Source organism: Enoplosus armatus, chromosome 14, assembly GCF_043641665.1.
Source record: "Enoplosus armatus isolate fEnoArm2 chromosome 14, fEnoArm2.hap1, whole genome shotgun sequence".
NCBI classification, from domain to species: Eukaryota; Metazoa; Chordata; class Actinopteri; order Centrarchiformes; family Enoplosidae; genus Enoplosus; species Enoplosus armatus.
The window spans coordinates 22866327-22885484 of record NC_092193.1 but is presented as its reverse complement, the minus strand read 5'-3'; the positions used below and the strand labels follow the sequence as shown (position 1 = coordinate 22885484).

Below are 19158 nucleotides of genomic sequence, written 5' to 3'. Positions count from 1 at the left end.
AGTATTTCCTGATTTTTTATATAGTGTTAGTCATGGCTGACATCATCGGGTCAAACCAAATGGAGGGGATTTCTTTTTTTTTGTAGAAAGGTTTTTTCTGTTTCTCTTACACATTCCAAGTAATGTTTTAGGAATGATTTACTATTAAAGAGCCATTCAGTAGGGTTAATGAGCTGAGGCGTAAGCTCGTGAATCGTGTTTGATTGTCTGATTATAAGTTTACAGTGTAGTTCACCCACTTTTGGTTTAGTACTGGCTGAAGCAGGCTTTGTGTTAACGGAACAACCTATAAATAGTCAGTTGGTTTTTGCTGGGGGGTGGAGGCCGTGCTGCCATTCAGACGTGCCTATCTACCACCTTCCGAGACGCTCGAGCTAAACTATCTCACAAAATGACTATTTCTAACAAGTGGTTCAATAATTAGCTCTCAAAGAATCCAGGCAAGGTTCCTGCTGGTAGTAGTGATACCAAATGTTGTTGGGGATGCGCCTGGACGTGACTAGTCAGCTGATCGCACATCTTCCCCCAGTTTATCAGTGACAAGACAGAGGTCAGAAACCTGGGTGTCATTGCTGTTTCGGATCTGGCATTCCAGAGCCATGTAGCTTAGACCATTTCACACCTGTCCAGAATTTATTGCACATTTTTTACTGTGGCCTTGCTCCCGCAGTACCCCTCTGCCATCAGAACTCTTGGGTTCATCTGGTTCATCTGGTTAAAGAAGAAGAAGAAGCTTTTGGTTTTTGTGGTCTCCCTTGCTGGAATACCATGCCAGATTGTATCAGATGTGCTCCAACATTAACATATAGGGTTTTTCCATGGGACCGATCTTGCTTGGTAGCACGGTTGACCATGGTCAACCCATGGCAGACTCTCTCAGTACCTACCTTCTACCTGGATCTCTTTGGTTTAGTTTCACCCGTGTTCCTGTTCCTGTCCTTTTCCATATCGGCCTTATTTCACCGTTTCCTGATGTCGTTCAGCCTTATTGGAGCTGTGTTAAGTTTCTGCTAATGCAAACTGAACCTTTCCTGCTGCTGCTAAAGTTTTGGTTCCTTGTTCTCGGGACTCTACAGAACCGCTTGACAATCAACTGTCAAACTCCGTGTTTGAATGAAAGGTAAATGATACAAGGTCTCTGCCGCTGTCTCTCCTCCAGCTCTGATGTATGCCAGTATCTTCGGTAACGTGTCAGCCATTATCCAGCGACTGTACTCTGGTACGGCACGCTACCACGCCCAGATGATGAGAGTTCGAGAGTTCATCCGCTTCCACCAGATCCCTAACCCTCTTAGACAGCGGCTGGAGGAGTACTTCCAACACGCTTGGTCGTACACCAATGGGATAGATATGAACGCTGTGAGTATGGTCAACTTTCAAGTTTTAAACGTTACGGCCATGGAATTAGGGACAGCTCAATACCACTTTTTCACGTCCGATGCCGATACCGCAACCTTGAGTGTCTGCCGAGACCGATACCAATCCGATACCGTCTTCTTCACCTCTCTTAAACAACTAACTAACAAATCTAAACAACTCTACTCCCCTAAAGGAAGGAACACAGAGCCCACAACATGACTCAGTTATGGCCCTTCCACCTGATATCAAGTTAGATGAATTGAAAAAAATACATATCTAAGTGTCGAAACAGTGCGAGCTCTAAAGTTTCTTTCACATATAACCTCTTGGGTTGAACTGTATGTAAAAGTGCAAGTGTTTAATCAGGTTCAAGTTTCCAATCCAGTGTCCAAGACAATACAAGATGCCCGTCTCCTTCACCTATACATGTACCGGAGGCAAATCCATTCTCCTCCAAGGTAAAGCGATCATCCTCCTGGCCTGCAAGAGTCCAAAGTCAATTAAAGTGAACCGTTTCAAACAAAAAGACACCACATTGATGTCTGCGTGCTAGTTGTACGCAAAGGTATTAATCCAACACGTGTCCACCCTTTGTGTCCTCCGTCCCTCCTGCTTCCACTTCAGGTTTTAAAAGGTTTCCCAGAGTGTCTCCAGGCAGATATTTGTCTCCACCTCAACCGGTCGCTGCTGCAGAACTGTAAGGCTTTCAAAGGTAATACTCATTTTACGTCACACATGATGTTTACTGAGACAGTTCCGCTTTATGCCACTTTACACTCCTACCCCACTATTCGACAGCTGAGTGTTGAGTGCTGTTATCGCATCCAGTGATGTCATAATTGATCCCCAAGCTCGAACTGCTCCAGCGCCGTCAAGTCAAGTCTAACTGCTTATAATCAGACACCTTTACTGACTCTTTGCATTTGTCCTGCAAAAATCCAAGTAGGTCTGTCCTAGTGTCTTTCTCCCTCGGTCCTGAACTTGTTGACGGTAAGCTTCGGAGACTAACGTATGCACTTTTAGCACTGGCTTTTTCTGAGACCTCTTACGAAAACGTCTATAGGAGTGACAGTCACCTCACTATTGTATTGTTGTGGAGGCGGAAATCTCAAAACCTGATACCTCTACAGCTCGGCTAAAACGTGGATCGACACACTTGCAAAAGAGAATGAATCCAGGGATGACTATGCACTGCTGACCCCAAGAATCTGTACTGAAGAAGCTTCCATAATGTCAAATATATATGCTATAATATGATATGAATAATATAGTAAATCTAGTAAAGAAACATAAAGGAAACATGGTTCCTGTAGCATTGGACCAACACATTGTGTTTGTCATGGTGTCTAGGATCCACAAAGGGCTGTCTGAGGGCCCTGGCCATGAGGTTTAAGACCACCCACGCGCCCCCCGGCGACACCCTGGTCCATGCCGGAGACATGATATCAGCTCTGTACTTCATCTCCAGGGGATCCATCGAGATCCTCAAAGGAGACGTGGTGGTGGCCATACTGGGTAGGTGCTTGCTCCATCAAGTGGCCCCAAGTAAGACTTAAGTAGAACCGGCAACATGTCTACGTGTCCCTCTCCTCCAGGGAAGAATGATATCTTCGGAGAGCCCATCAATCTGTACGCTCTGCCGGCAAAGTCCTGTGCCGACGTCCGAGCTCTGACCTACTGCGATCTGCACAAGATACACAGAGAGGACATACTGGAGGTATCACGCATTGTCTCAACATATCAGTTTTGTTTATCTGTGCCATCGTTTGTTTAGAATACACACGTATACACATGTTACTTTTGTTCTAACCGTAGATATTTTTGATTTCGTATTGATTGACAGTGCCAATAACAGCCCCGGTATTTGCGTTTTGCAGGTTCTGGACATGTATCCTGAGTTCTGTGAATATTTCTGGTCCAACTTGGAGATCACCTTCAATCTCAGAGACGTACGTTACCCACGCCACAGCGCGTCCGTTTATCGAGACCGGGCCGAAATGACGGCATGCCCAAACCACACTGGAGGCATCTTGAGTTTCGATGGGTCTTAATTTCAATGGAGTCTGGAGTGTCAGATATATTCTCAACTGGGGGCTCAGTTACGATGCCAAGGCAAACGTAACTTCAGCCTTACTTTCGGAATGTTAAGTAAAACATTGGACTCTTTAAATATCATTAAAGGCATCCATGTAAATTGATTGTAACTCCCACGTCTGTGTTTACCACTGATCCCATTGGCCACGCTCGAAGGTGGGCCGTCCTCCAAGCAGCTCTGATGGAGTATACTGGAGCCCTAAGTTGAATATGTGCATTACTGAATGGAAATACTGCAAAGCCCTGGTTGACCGCTGCCTTACGTGAGTCATTTCATGTCTAAAATGTTGACTTCATTTATATACCTTTGCACATTTCCTCCCTCGTCTGCCTGCAGGTGAATAATGAGGCCGTAGGTCTTCTGAGCGGAGAAGACTCCGACCGCGAGGGGTTCAGCGGGCCGCAGGGGAAACCCAAACTCTCCTCCACTCACACAGGTAGCACTTCATGTCAACACATGCGGCCGTAAGGACGTGCGCCACCTGCAGAGAAGCACTGCAGTGAAGGGCAAGAGGCAATGAGGAAAAAAAACTTTCAGATGTTTTAAAGATGAAAGGAAATCAGTACCTTGACATCTCGTTTCCAATCGGACAATGACGGTAATGACTTAATTTCATTCGTTTTTGGCCTACAAAAGGTCAAAATACAAAATTATGCATGTTTTTGATTGTGTTAATTGATACACGGTGGTGCAATGTCTTTCAGAGAGGATGGTACAGATTAGCTGTGATGGATTGAACAACGATTGAACAACTTTCTTATTTTATCTTTTATCTTTTATTCTACTTCTAATTCTAATCATCAGTAGTATTGCACAGCCTTTTAGCACATCCTCTAAAGCAGTGGCTCCCAGCCTTTTTCTTAGGGGGGCCCCTATTTTACAATTGTATATACACTGATGTAGCTGGGGTAGCCTACTTCTTTTGAAATATCTTAATACCTGTAGGAAGTTTGTTTAAAAGTATAAAATTCTAAACAACTGTGACCCTGAAAATATGAGTATGTGACGCATAAATCGTTGAATCTTGAATTTAAATCTCGCGTTTTTTTAAATGCATTCGATCTGTTGAAGGGTGCGTAATGATTTGCTTAGGACTCAGAAACACAGGACTTGGACTTCTGTTCATTTCTCCGGGTCGCAAACTCCCAGTGACTGTTTGTGTGTTCTCACCAGGGGACAGCGGGGGGAGGCCGAGAGCTGCCGACAGATGTAGAAGAAGACCCAGTGACTGGGAGCAGTGTGACGGCCACAGCAAAGACGATCTTAAACAAACACTGTAAGACTTTTGTTCCTCTCCTACCAAATGCCCCCCCCCCCTCACACACACACACACACACACACACACAGCAAAACAAACCTCTGAACTAGTGCTTCTGTAGATATGGCCCTGTGTTCTCCAGTGAGGATGAAGGGGAGGATTCGGAGGCGACCAGCCCTGCTCAGACCTCCGTGCTTCGTGCTGCTGCCGCGAACGCTCCGGGGTGCCCCGAGCCTGGCAGGAGAGAGAGGACCTGCGCCCCTTTAACAGGCAGGTGTAAAGATGCACTGGAGGCAGGTGCAACAGCAATAGCTGTGTGTGTGTGTGTCTCACTGTGTTTCTGTGTGTGTGTGTGTGTGTGTGGACCAGATGCGTTCTCAGGAGTGTCCAACATCTTCATGTTCTGGGGCTCCGAGAGTCGAGAGCAGCAGAGATACCAGGAGGTGCCCTGCTCCCGCAGCCTCCCCTCGCCTCCTCCCCCTCCTCCTCCTCAGCCTCCCTCCCAGCAGCTCCCAGACCCGCCATCCTCTTCCCACTGTCCCTCCAGCCCCCCTCCTCCTCCCCCTCCTCCTCCTCCTCCTCCACCTGTCATCTCTCGGAGGCAGAAGGTGGAGCTGGAGCACAGGCTGGAGGCACTGCAGCGACAGATAACCAGGTAGGTAGCGGGCCTCGATCAGACTTTCAAACACCACCAGCACCAGCGAAATAGTAGCAGGTTGCAAAGGGTGGGTGCACTTTTCATAATTCACTACATCTATACAATTGACAGCTATATCTATATTACGTGGTGTTTAGGCCGGAGTTACTACAGGGCAGGTAAGCTTTTAATTTGAATCTTTATTCTCAGTGACAGAAGAGACTCGAGATGGCACCCAGACATGTTTCAAGACATATACAAATACCATTCTTTTTCAAAAGGGGTTCTGTGTACTGTGGGCATCTAGCAGGCGTGACAATGCACATCAAACTGAATTCTGAGATTTAAAGGTCCCATATGATGCTCATTTCCAGCTCTGTGTTTTTATTCTGGGACTCCACTAGAGCAGCTCTGCATGATTCACAATTGAAAAAAGTCCTGATGTATCTTCTCCTGGCCCTTCATGCAGCCCCTCAGTCCCCCCCCCCCCCCCCTCTGTCTGAAACAAGCCATTTGAGACAAACTGAACAACCTCCAAACACTTGAAGAGTAGTTCCTGAGCAGAGCGCTCCAATAACTCAGACAGACTGAGCGGGTGGATGAGCGTCCCTGTACTTGGTGGGTGGTGCTGTGCCTGGAGCAGATGACCTGCTGGGGGGCGTGGCTGAGTGCTGTGACATCACAACCTTACAGAAGTCCTGACGGCTCATCTAAAGGCACAGTGTCTGAATACGGGCTGTGTGGACTGAGCGTTTTGATACTTTCACAGTATTTATACAGCACCCAGACCTGCTTTATAATCAAACAAGACATGGACGTCTCACCTTCTACAATATGGGACCTTTGAGGAAATTGTGCAGTCCTCACTTAGGGCCCCATTTCAATTAACTGTAAACTGTTTTTATTCACGGCACGAGTTTTCCTCGTTTATTCTGGTCTGCCTTTACATCCCGCCTCAGACCTGTGTTAGTGAGAAATTCCAACACCTGGCTGACCAGATGACTAACATCCGGGCTCCCTGCTCATTGTTCTTGGGGACATTGTTCAGATGACCTGCTGGGGGGGCGTGGCTGAGGGCGGTGACTGTATAGTTGTGACATCACAACCTTACGAAGGTCCCGGCGGCTCGTTTAAAGGCACAGTGTCTGAATACGGGCTGTGTTTCATTTCTCCCTGGACTGAGTGTTTTTGATGCTTTCACAGTATTTATACAGCACAGTGAAAAGTCGTTCATTGAAGGTCAAACATCCAAGTAACGAGCACAGTATTAAACAAGCAAAACACTTTTTTGAGAGGAGGTGGGACAGTGACCACCGCAAAAGTCCAAAAAAGTGGACTAGTGCTGTCAAAATGAAATAAGAATCATTTCTGATCTCCATGTAATTATACTATGACAATATAACTATTTGACTCTGTGTGATAAACGTTTTCATGTATATTTGTGTCCTCTGCGGTGGCTTTTTGTAGATCTGAATGCCTTTTAAGCACCTTCGTCAACAAGGACAGTTTGACAATTTGTATTTCATACACCGTTGTATCTAAATATAGCGATACAAGCAAATCAGGGACCTCTGAGACCCCCTGGACTCTGATCTTAACTCCTTGTTAGCGACGCAGCAAGTTTTAAGGACACGTTTTATCGCTTGAAATAAAGAGAGGGGGCAGGAGAAAAGTTCGATTCCGGAGAAATTGGTTCACATGTACACATTACTGAAGAACTTCTCCCAGAGCGACAGAAAACCACCTTCTTAATTTTACTTACATGTAACACGTGTGTGTGTGTGTGTGTGTGTGTGTGCGTGTGTGCGTGTGCGTGTGTTTTGTCCAGGTTGGAGTCTCGTATGTCAGCCGATGTTGCGACCATCATGCAGCTGCTGCAGAGGCAGATGCCAATGATCCCACCCTCCTACAGCACCCTGACATCTACGTCTAACGCACCCTCCTCCCCTATCCTGTTGCCATCCCCTACTGCTGCCTCCCCAACCCCTGTCTCCCCCACAGACAAGTCGGCAACCACCAACCCCCAGCGGCGGCAGTCCGACGACAACCAAGACCAAGTCTTTCAACAGCTTCCAGAATCGAACTCCCTCGATTGAGGTTCCTCTGTCCTCCATCTTTTACTGCCCCCCCTCTCACCCGTACCTCACCCTTGCACACTTGAAGTCACAGTCTGGGAGGTAGTTTAGAAAAGGCGCCCGCAACTTATCAAAAGGCCTTTCATTCCCCATCAAAACCAAGCTAAAGATTTCTCCATACCACTGGTTAACAGGTGGAGGTCTGGGCTTAATGCGCTGTTATAAAATGCACCTCCTTGCTAATAGCAGAAGCTTATTCAATATTTTTTTTTTTTTGCCGGATACTTGTCAAAGAGAGCCCTTAGCCCTTCACTTGAAAGATTGAACAGCAACAAGCCGGGATTTCTTTGAATTTTATTACCAAAAATGGAGTTAGGTTCTTCAACCTCTTTCTTGCACTTAACACAGAGGGGAGAAATCCCAGGATAGGAAGTATTAAGGGATTGGGGTGTGCATTTGCAATCTATGACGGATTCTGTACTGACTCTCTGTTAGCCTATTGCACATGAACATTTTTCCTACTGGCTCCACTGCATCAGACCAAGCCTCCTCCCCAAATCCAGTCCCCAAGTCCCTCCCCCATTCGCTTTCACTTCTGTCAATGTTGAATGTATCTAGGGACTGTCATTTTCCTTAAAAGTGGGATATCTGTTACAGAAATTAGTTAATAGCAGAGGCTATTGGCTGGGTTTCAGGAAAATTGAGATTGCTAGTGAAGTGTCTAACCTGTAGAAAGCCATAAAAAATGTTTCGATGTTATGCCATATTTGGCTTTGAGTTGTTCAAATGATAATAATCTTTCAGCCTCAAATGAATCACTCACAATCCTGATACCGTGATCGTACCAGCACAGAAATATGTTTGTACCCAGTCCAGGGGGGGAAAGACTTTGTATAATGGGGTTCAGGGGTGTTAAGGGACCCTTCCTTCGAGTGAACTTGACCATCTCCCCCCCAGGTTTTGATTGTGTTAATCATAATTGGACTGCTTTTGACCTCGGTTGGAAGCAAGGATGTTTCATTGGAGACAAGGCTAAGCAAAGACAGAGAGGGGGGCAGTATATGGATCTCCTGCCTGGAATCAACAAAATGCCTCAGCCAATCTGACAGTATTTTAATTAGACTGACTCTACCCAACCAGGAAAGAGGGAGGTCAAACCACCAGAGCAGATCAAGCTTATATAGATTATTTAACTTGGCAGAAATTTTAACGCCTAGATATGTAAAACCAGATTCAGACCATTCAAGTCAAGACAAGTCAAGAAAATTATCTGGATGACAATTAACAGGATTATTTTAGCCAGATGATGACATGTTAACCTGAATTAGTAAAGCCCCATTTGAAGAACAGGCCCCAGGATACTAGGGTCCATGTAAAGGTATTCATCGAGAACTGTGCATGCCTCAATAAACTGAAGGCCATTCAGTTTTAAAAGAAGGGCTCCGTTTAGACACCCATCATTTTCTCACTCTTAGAGTTCAGTATGTTTTTAATTAAAGACCACATTCACCGGAACTCAGGCTTCCGTAGACTCTGAAACGTACCTTACCGTATGTCTCTCCATGGCAGGATCTCAGCCAACACCTCCACAAGCCCCCTAGCCCCTGTCCCCCCCACCATCAGTCCGAGCCTCTCATCCGGAGTGGAATCAACCAAACTAGAAGACAGCCCTGGCGAGCCTCACACCTGCTCAACCCAAGAAGCAGCATCTGGCCAATCAGAGCAGCGCAGGAGCCAGCGGCGCCCGTCAACGCCACGGTCACCGGACAAGCAGCTAGCCGCCTCAGCGCAACGGTTCAAACCCAGGGAGTTAGTTAGCAGGGGTGAAGAGGTTTGGCATGTCACCAACACTGCAGATAGTCGGCTCTGAACTTTGTGAACATGCTACTGCTGGACGACGTGGCATGGATTTACTTCGTCAGCAGTCGACATGTATAATATGTAAGTAAGTAGCAAAGAGAGAGGGAGGTTTTTTCATTTTCTCTCTTCGTGACATTATTCTTCAAACCTGGCTGCTGTATTTTTTTAACCTTCAATTAACCAGGAATGTTTTCATTGAGAGCAATGCTGGGGAACGGACCAAGGACGTCAGTGTCACAAGCCTGCTCCTTTTAACCTTCAGGTCACCACTGCACCATCTCATCCCTTAACTCGTCAAGTACACTGTACAGTATGTAGTCATGTAGAACTGGTGAAGCATTGGAAAAGTTATAACGTACAAATCTCCCTTACTTTTAGAGTCACCTCGTTCAGTTTTTTATACTTGCAGGGCTAAATTTAAAAAAAAAAAAATTCTTTTGGAGCAAGTTAGTATGCAGGAACGGCGATATGGTATGCAAAGTGGAGTGGACATAGGGACTTTGTACAGCTGTGGAGGTGTAGTGTAGAATAAATATATAATATAATGAATGAAGTTAGAAAAACTGCAATACTAAACAAATACTGTAGCTATGGTCCAGAGTAATGTTGTTAGTAAGGTTGTATTAATGTGGTTGATTTGTTACTTCATTTCTGTTTAGTTCTCCTCGTTCTAGTTTCTTTCATTACCTTACATAAATAATGAACACCTGCTCAGTTAACATAAGAGGTTTTTCAGAACGGAGGCTAAAAAAGCGGGACAAAGCCTTGAGCGAACATAATGGATGTTCAATGTATAGTCCAAGATCGTCTGCATAGAGAGGAATAGAATGGGAAAGTGTTGAGAGGTAGATGTAAGAGTACGTGGGAGGCTGAACGGCTGATTGAACAGTGTAATTGTGCTCAAGAAGAGGCTGTTCAGCATAGTGGGGGTTCGATCCCCGGCCCCCCCCCTTCATGTCGAAGTGTCCTTGAGCAAGACACTGAACCCTAGGATGCTCCTGATGGAGGCCAGCACCTTGCATGGCAGCTCGGTCGCCATCTGTGTGTGAATGTGTGTGTCTGGGAACCCTTATGGTTGAAGAGCATTGTGTAAGTGAAGTCCATTTATTAATATTGTGTCTACACATGTTATGGTGTATCCAAACAGGGAAAGTTCGGGAATGTCAGGGAATTCTTGCAAATGAGTCGATGTACAGGAACATAGTAGATTTCACTGCTTTTTCACATTTGTTGTATTAACCTCTTCATCCTTAGGCCTTGAAAATGACATGCCCAAAATTAATATGAGTATATTATGAATGTGATGCACGCTCAGTCAGTTGCTTGGTGTTTTCCTTGTGCTTTGTTTAGGTAGGAATGGTTACGCTGGCTTAACTAGTTGAATTTTTTCTGGTCAAAATGGTATGTCACGTGACTATGTTCTCACGTGTTTAAATGCCCCGTGACGTGTTTGTTTATGCGAGGGTGGATTTGCCCCGAGCTGGCAAGGGGGCTCTCAAGTGACCAACAGGTTAAATGGTAGCTTTCAGCTGTCCTCACCTCTACAAACCAAAAAAAACCCCAGACTCAGACTTGACACTGACAAACAATAGATCAGGTCATAGAAAATCCCAGAATACCTTTTGCAAAGTTACGTGCACCAATTTGTTTTTTAAAAAAAGGCTGCCTTTATAAAGGACAAGTTGTAACTAATGGCTTAAATAGTGGTTCACAAATCATTTGCTGATGCTTTTCATCGTGAAGGCCATTAGTTCAAACGTTTAAAGAGAACCTATTATGCTTTTTCCTTATTTTCTGTCATATGTATAATGTTACAATGTCGGATATTCATACTAAACGTTGCCAAAGTTGCCAAATAATGAGGTAAAGGTATGTAAAAGTAATCCCTGTGAGCCGAAAGCTCAGGACGCTGCTCTGAACGCTCCGTTTCAGTTTTATCTGATGTCAGATAGGCACGGATGTCCTTATATGGTCATCTGCTCCAGGGACAGACCAGATGTTTATGTTTATGTCAGCGTTGCTTAGTAACGTTAGATTTACAGTTTGGCTTTGGAAATTCTAACAAAGACTTCCGGAACTTGGCCGTCCAATCGGAAGAAAGTGGGCTTGTAGGGAGAGGGGGGGGGGTTTAAAGAGACAGGAGCTTAGACTGCTTGTTTCAGACAGAGGGTGAACTGAGGGGCTGCATGAAGGGCCAGTAGAAGGTAAATCAGGACTTTTTTTGAACAGTGCAAAGCTGCTCTAGTGGAGTCACACAATGAAAATATAGAGCTGGAAATGAATCATAATAGGTCCCCTTTAAACCGTGTATAAAAGCTGCCTTATGAGTTCTACCAGCCAATGGTCCTTGTAATCTTACATTAAGATATTAGTGAGAATCTAACTGCCTATGATCGGCTTGTAACACTCAGCTTTTTCCTTCAAACACCCTAATTGTGGATTTGAGGACATTTATTGTTGAGTGTGACCCCGTTCATAGTTCACCAGATGTTTAGACTTTCTGGGCAGTCTCACCCAGAGCGCTGAATGCAGCTATTTCAATGCGGCCATTGAGAGACACAAGCATCCAAACCTCAACCTCGAACCTGTGCGAGTCATATTTATATGATTTTACGCTCACCGCTAGTTATAGTTGTATTTTTCTACATTTTTTCCAGAGCTGCCAATGCTCTGTAACATCATCGTGTTATCATCAAAATCACTTTATTAGAATTTGGCAAAAATAAACGAGATAGAGATAGAAACAGAGATATCGTTGATATCGTATATTGTCATTTCTTTGCCATCTATCAAACATGAAAAGTATTACACTAATATATATTACTAAATTATGTCACTATTTATGTATTTATTTGATTGCAGTTTATTTGTATAAATATATGAAATGTGAAACCATGATAGGTCATTTGCACAAAGACGGTTTAACGTATTACTGACTGTAGAAAAAACACTGCACACTTAAAACCACTGGGTTAATGTTGATTAGTTACAGAGTAACTGGTTGGGTATGGTGCGACTGCATTAACTTGCTGCTCATTTACTTTTTTTAATACATGCATTACATTACAAAACCGATCTATTGTAGACCGATTCTTACCAATCAATCAATCTCATATTCGAACCCCTGATTGTATATTTTTCTTATACCTTTAAAATGTTATGACCTCACATGCGTTCTATTCCCTTTGAAATGTCTTTTTATTGTATGTATATTTTAACATGTGTGAACATTTTTGGGTAGCTCAAGTAGTCCAATCGGTTTGTTAGATCGCAGGAAATCTGAGAATGTATTCATATATTTGTATTCCTCTTGTTTTCACGTGTATATCGCTTAATTATCCAACTGGAAGTTGGCCAAAAGACCATTTGTGTTGTGCAAGTCCATGTAGAATTAAAGAACGTGGGTGAACAGCATATGTTCATTTAAATTTTTTTTGGGTTAGGGTTAGGTTCATTTTGAGATGAGTTTATTTCGACCGCTGTATTGGGTTAAGTTGGGTTTCACTGATTTCTCCAGTTTAAGGGCTTGAAGATTAGCTTCACAACAGGCTGAAAAGCAGTGTTTTGCTGCCCCCTTCTGGTAGAAAGTTTCAAGCCTGTTTCACACCCAACAGTGATGCCACAGGGTCCCGGAGTACACCGGTACGTCGCTGCAGCAAGCTGAGAAATTAAACCTCTGGAAGTCGGTAAAAACAAGATTACTCCTTACTCCTTAATTCCCCACCAGACCTTTACGAAAAGCCACTCCGCTTGAATAAACTGTCAAGCACCAACATCCTGAGACATTAGACCAGTCTCATATTGACATAGTAGCCCCCCCGTGAAACCAGGACAAGTCCAGGAACTCCAGCCACTCCAGCTGCACTGCAGGGCCAATCTACCGCCACCTGAGGTTGGCAAAAACCAATACCCAGCCATCAGTTCTCAAATTGCGGTGAACCACCAAACCCTCCCATCCATCCTCTACGAACTATAGGCATCTCGGGTACAAGTCCCTAATCTGGTTTGAGTCCTACCTCGCAGGACGACCATTCAAAGTGGCAATGCAAGGGGAAGAGTCCAAGTAAGGCACCCTCCCACTGGGGTACCGCAAGGATCGATGCTTGGTCCCCCTTCAAATCCACTTCTGATTAAACCAAAAACACACACACACTATGTAGAAATGTTACAAACAAACACTTTATTAGGTGCGCGCACGTGTGTGTGTGTGTATGTCAAACGTCATTGAGATACAGCATCGAGGCGGCAGTGGCAAGGAGGGCGGCGGCGGCGGCCATGGCAACACCTACAAAACACAGAGGAGAATGAGGACACACAGGCACATCACACCGTTTGTTGTTGTGATACCAAGCTGTTCATTGGAAAAACGAATTGCTCGCTAAACATACCGGTCCGATGAACCACACCAGACACGGTCTAACATGCAATTCCGCCGCCCTCCATTCTCTACGCAAAGAAAGCAGTTCCCTGCACAGTGCATGCTGGGGAACACATTACGCAAACGTGTTCGCCGTAACGGTCTGTGAGAACCGATTCCAGTGGCCGTTTAGAGGGTTACAGTGGAAAAGTGTCTTACCAATGTAGCTGTTCCTCTTGGGCTTCGTTGCTTCGACAGTTTCCACAGTGGGCTCTGGAAATGCACGACACACAGTGTCATCCAATAGGCCGCTACAATAACATCATGTCTCAGTCTCTCAGACCTGCCTTTCTCATCTAGGGTTGATTTCAGTACCTGCCTCTGCGTCTCCCTCTGCGATTTCAGCGGCCGTTTCCTGCCCGGCGTCCAAGTCTTCCTCGGCCGCGTCGATGTCCAGCATCTCCCTCAGCCTGTCGGTCACCTCGGATGGGCCCTCGTCGCTGAACTGGTAGTCGCACACACACACCGGCCCGCTGGCTTTTACTGGACAGAAGATGCGGCGAGGGAGACAGAATTGCTCTAAAAAAAAAATTTAAAAAAGAGAGAGACAGATACAGTTTGTTTGGGGTTTATTTCCCAGTTGCGTATTTATCCCGTCCTCGCTCAAAACCAATTGAACTGTCACCTGCGATATCGCTAATATTAGCTAACATTAGCTTTGCATTTGCACCCTTGGTTATATAAATGCAGCTCAAAATAATTACGCAAGTTAATGACAATAAAGTTGGGATAAGAAGCTGTATGATTTACAACTTGTTAAATTATGTTCGTTCACTCGCCAGGGGCGGATCTATGGTTCATGGCTCTATGTTCCAAAGGTCCCATGTTCCCCAGCTCAATATCCCCTTAATGTCGCACGTTAAGGGGACCTTTACACGCGTTTTACGTTCTCAGCAAGGATTTTTCGTTCGGTCAAATGTCCAATGTAAATTTCCCTGTAAGTGTCAATATGTTGAAGTCACCCACCTACTGGTTTTATTCTCCTTGAAACCTACACACAAGGTAGTTTTCTAGACTTTAGACATTGATATCTCTACAGTGGCTGGATTTTTGTGCTAAAAATCATAGAAAACATGGTGCAACAGTAGCACGGGTCACTTAAACAGCAATATAAGTATTGTAACATTAGCATAAGCTGCTGGTCATACCAGACCAGCTAAGACCTTAGCAGCAAAACTGAGTGTACTGAAATTATTAAAAGGTCCCATCTTATGCTCATTTCAGCTCTGAACTCTGAACTGAACAACCTCCAAAAACCTGAAGAGTAGTCCTGAGACTTTGGAAAGTAAAGTCAACGTTTGGCTTCAGCTTTCAATGCAGATCTTATTGTCACCGTCCGAATCCTACCTCCCTCACCTGTCTGTCGTTTGGCGGCGCCGCCGCCGCCCTTGCTCTCCTCCTCTGATATCAGCAGCTCCTCCAGCAGCATCTGAACCCTCGTGGCCACCGTAGAAACCACATCCCTCTTCAGCAGCTGTGAAGATTTGGTGACAAAATGAAACGGGGATTGTTCTTTTTTGGGGGGGGGGGGGGGGGGTTCCATTTGACGTCGCCTACTGTAAGCAAGGCGTTACCTTCTCGGCCAGTTTGGCCTTTGGCTTGTTGCTGTGCAGGTAGGCTCTGCTGTGGACCGCCTCTCTGACCGACACGCTGCCTCCGCACTGCTGGACCACGTCTGTCGACCTCCGGTCATCCTAACACACGGGAAATCATCTTTTCACGAACAGCGGCCATGATCGCTTGTTTTCCACCAAACCTTAAAAGCAGCGTTCTGTCTCTTACCGGTGCGGTGAGCAGCTGGGCTGTGTACGTCTGTCTCACGTTCCTCCTCTGCAATAATCAGACACGGTGGGTTAGAATTATACTGCCTCTCACACAAACCAGAGAGCCAGTCCAGATTCATTATTGTAGTCACGTGTAGTTCTTCTAGGCTTTAGAACCAACCCTGTTTCTCCTTTAATGCCTTGTGGTACCATTATTATTATTATTTTTTTGCCTCTCCTGGACTATGGGGATGTTCTGAACATGAATGCGCCTCAGCTCAGGGTTTTTTTTAATGGGTTTTGGTTAGATGCCTGAAATAATGTCTCTATATCTATCTGTCTATATATCTATATCTATCTATAGTCTCTTAAAGGTGAAGCTTAGTGGTGGTGACGCTGAAGTAATGCGACCGTGGTGTAGTTCCTTTATAGCCTCTGGCGATTCCATTTACGTTTTCAAAAATCATGAAAAGGGAGATGCAAACTTCCGGGTTTGCCTCCAAAAATACGTCATCCCTGCCCAGTGTTGGTTTGCACTTATACAACCTGTCCGGCTGTCAGCTCTGCGTCCTCTGGCAGCTGTCTTCCGTCGATCAGACAAACTCCACTCTGAATCTGGCGTGCCCACGCTTTTAGTCCCTCCTGGAAACAAAGCATGACCTGAGAACAGTTCCACTCAAGTTCCTGAAAATGGATTTATATGTGTGTGCGCGCTAACCTTAAGACATTTATCCATGTTGTCTGAGCCGGATCTGTTGTCTGGCAGTGGTACCATGATGTCCACATTTAGGCAACATGACACCATGCTCCAGGAGGAACACACGCCTGACTGGTACCTCCAGTCTGCAGGCTTGGCCGTGCTCTGGAACGGCCAATGGCATTAATATGAGTGATGACAACACAATGCTGCGTGTTTGAATCTAGAGACCACGTCAAGACCGAGATCTTTGGTCAGTTAAAACAACTTGAGTGAGAGTCGTGAGCTCAAATCCTTAGTTCCTGTGTCCAATCGACTGATTTGGCCCTCAAATCAAGCTGCTGATAAGTCTTGAAGACATTCAAAATAATCTGGATGGACCTTTTAGAGTGTTTCTCTAAAGGGGTTGAGCACCTATTTACTCAAAACATGTCAGCCTTCCTTTGCTGTGGGTAGATCAGTGACAAAAACTCTTGAAGTACTTCTTGAAGGAAATGTGCGATGACAAAGATGCAAACTAACCTTGGGATCTTTGGTGTCAAAGGTTCTGCAGACGGTTCTGACATGTGGGGTTAAAGACTATCCACACACACACACACACAGAGTGTCTGGCGGCGAACCTGAACCCACTGAGAAGGCTGTGCGAAAAAACAAAGGATACTTTCTGGTTTTGGGGTTGACGTGCAGCGCGACGCAGTCCGTGACGTCGTCGTCCGCAGGGCTCCACAGGTGCTCCGAGGAGATCAGGTTCTCCACTGCGAAAACCAGCTGCACACACACACAAGGATCAGAAGAGTAGAAAGCACTCGCAGCTACATGCACATAAGCAAAGTTGGCAAATCATCAGTGTACATAACAGGAGTGGGTAGGCTATGGCTGGCTTTCGACCAGATCCTCCAGAAGTTCTCACGCAACGCCGATCTTGATGTCTCTTCACTGGCTCCCCGTCAAACTCAAAATCCACTTCCAAGGTTCTTGTGATCACTGCTATAATGAGTGCTACATGAACAAACTCACTTACTAGTCATAACTCATTTTCTAAGTCAAACGACATGCGACGGCTGCGGATCTGTCAGCTGATTTGAATGTTTCTCTGCCCCCTAGTGGCCAAAAATTGATTAACGCAGCTTTAAGAGTATGGACGTCCTGTGCGCGTGCAGTGCGTTTGTATGACTCTCACCTGTCGGAGTGTGGTTAGCGTGTCCTTGGCATCGGTATCAGCGATGATGAAGACTCCCAATACAGACAGGCCTCCGGGCAGCATCCTAGACAGCTGAAAACAGATCAAACCAGTAGCCAATCACAGCACCATCACAACAACAGACGCTGGCAAAAACACTTTAGCAACCATAGTTGTCTACAACCAGTGGACGCAACTCGTCCATTGGTTGTATACCGTAGACTCGTGCCGTAAAACACATATAAAGCTCCACGTATCTAACTCTTACATCATCACATGGAGCCATATTTTACAAAGTCTTTCTGTTATTGTTTTTTTATTTTGTTTATTATCATGCACTGACTGCATGAGGTTCTCATGTCAACAAAGTGTGTTCTAAAAACCCTCCACACTTAAGAGTTATCATGCAATACACGCCTAGACACTCAACCACACGGGTGTGTATTGGAATAAGGGCTTCTTGTGCCTACCTGTCGAGCGTGCTCAGTCACCCACTCCTTGTCCGGAGAGTTTCCCGCCGCCGGAGCCGACTCCTCCCTTGGAGGCGTCCGAGTTGCCATGACGACGAAATCCCTCTGGGCTGAACTCTGAAATGTCATTGTCATTGTTGATGTTATCTCTTCACACATGTCATACTGTGAGATACAACGAAATACGTCAATCAAAGCCCAGGCACTTTTTGACAGCTGTGTTAGCAAGCGTACATCCTGAAGACACCGTGTTACAGGTGAGGTGGCGATTTCCTTACTTCATCATGACCAAAATGTAACTGCAGTGAGTGATGTCTGGCGGTGGCAAGACTGCTATATCTGATCAGAATCAGAATCTGGTGCTATCTTCTGCGGAGGAAGGCTACAGACTGATAATTAGCGCGTGACCTCACCTGTCCAATCAGCAGGCCCGTGACTGGAACCCCTTGTCGCTCACACAGTTTGGACAGGTATCCCTCCACGGCATCCTCTACTATATAGCTACGACCCATGATGCCTATGGAGGGTGTGGAAAGAGATGGAGACGGTGACACCAACAGACATACATTTAAACTTAGCCACTGTTTTTTTTTTATGCGCACTCCTGCAGTGAGGAAGTGCTGGAAGAGGGGGAGCTGTTGGGGGGGGGGGGGGGGGGGGGGTATAATATGGCAAAGTTATCCACAAAAATGGGCACACAAGTAGTTAAACCACATAAACTCAAGCTCAACGTTAAGTCTTAGTTATAATTATGGGCTGCCTGCCCCTCTAACTTTAGCTAGCCGACATTCATTTGCGACATTTAGCCGACGTTGGGTCGTCAAAGTTGCAATTCAAAAGTTCGGAGCTACAGCTTGAGCCCTGTCAACGTACCTAGAGGGACGAAGCAAGACAGTGGGTCAAATACGAACCAGAAGGCAGGCAGTGGGTCGTCAGCAGAGCAGGAACAACTCAATTTACAACAATGCTTCAGTGCAGCGACGCACTTCCGTCGCACGTCTCTGTCGTCGTAGGTAAGTCAAATAGTCAAGGCACGCAACGAAACGACAACGAACTGATGGGACGCTTGATTTATTTTCAAGATAAAATATGTAGCAACCAACTTAAACTAGTGGTTCATTTCAGACGCTTATTACAGACAGGCTTTATTTGTGTTTTACAACAAAAGCAGCAATTCTGAGTTCAGTCGGTGCAAATTGAATAACAGCATCCTCGCTACAGTAGGCTATGTTGTTTTTCACTTAGCTGTCTGGCGTCAACGATTGCTTTATTCTGAAAGTCTGGAGCGGATGTCCCGCCTGAGAACAAGTGTGGCTTGACGCTGTCTCTGGTGAGTTATCAGCGTTG

The 19158-nt window shown here is 45.4% G+C and overlaps 2 protein-coding genes across 2 annotated transcripts in view; one reads left to right on the top strand and one right to left on the bottom strand.

Moving 5' to 3' along the window:
* LOC139296478 (voltage-gated inwardly rectifying potassium channel KCNH2-like) overlaps positions 1–9242 on the top strand; it is a 42060-nt gene extending 32818 nt beyond the window's left edge. The window contains exons 13-23 of the mRNA XM_070918886.1: positions 1160–1359; positions 1984–2071; positions 2710–2874; positions 2955–3076; positions 3237–3308; positions 3791–3902; positions 4628–4730; positions 4834–4982; positions 5094–5367; positions 7178–7406; positions 8994–9242. Coding sequence (XP_070774987.1) covers positions 1160–1359; positions 1984–2071; positions 2710–2874; positions 2955–3076; positions 3237–3308; positions 3791–3902; positions 4628–4730; positions 4834–4982; positions 5094–5367; positions 7178–7406; positions 8994–9242 — 1763 coding nt within the window. The remainder of the gene's footprint in view (positions 1–1159; positions 1360–1983; positions 2072–2709; positions 2875–2954; positions 3077–3236; positions 3309–3790; positions 3903–4627; positions 4731–4833; positions 4983–5093; positions 5368–7177; positions 7407–8993) is intronic.
* Positions 9243–13460: 4218 nt separating this feature from the next.
* On the bottom strand, positions 13461–18751 carry odr4 (odr-4 GPCR localization factor homolog). The gene is made up of 14 exons (XM_070919293.1): positions 18685–18751; positions 18225–18328; positions 17812–17928; positions 17342–17434; positions 16823–16929; positions 16684–16720; positions 16183–16326; positions 16011–16106; positions 15484–15531; positions 15276–15395; positions 15058–15175; positions 14017–14220; positions 13861–13914; positions 13461–13569 (listed from the first exon to the last, which is right to left on the bottom strand). Exons 2-14 carry the CDS (start codon positions 18321–18323, stop codon positions 13499–13501), a joined length of 1308 nt encoding a protein of 435 aa, XP_070775394.1. The 5' UTR covers positions 18324–18328; positions 18685–18751; the 3' UTR covers positions 13461–13498.
* Positions 18752–19158: the final 407 nt, after the last annotated feature.

Bases quoted from the DNA above. Each gene is read 5' to 3' on its own strand.
- odr4 (XM_070919293.1), bottom strand. From the start codon at position 18,323: ATGGGTCGTAGCTATATAGTAGAGGATGCCGTGGAGGGATACCTGTCC. The intron at 15,396-15,483 runs GTAAGAGACAGA...CCCGTGTGTTAG, and splicing joins CCCAGCTGCTCACCGCACCG to GATGACCGGAGGTCGACAGA. The intron at 13,570-13,860 runs GTAAGACACTTT...TGTGTTTTGTAG, and splicing joins CAAGAGGAACAGCTACATTG to GTGTTGCCATGGCCGCCGCC.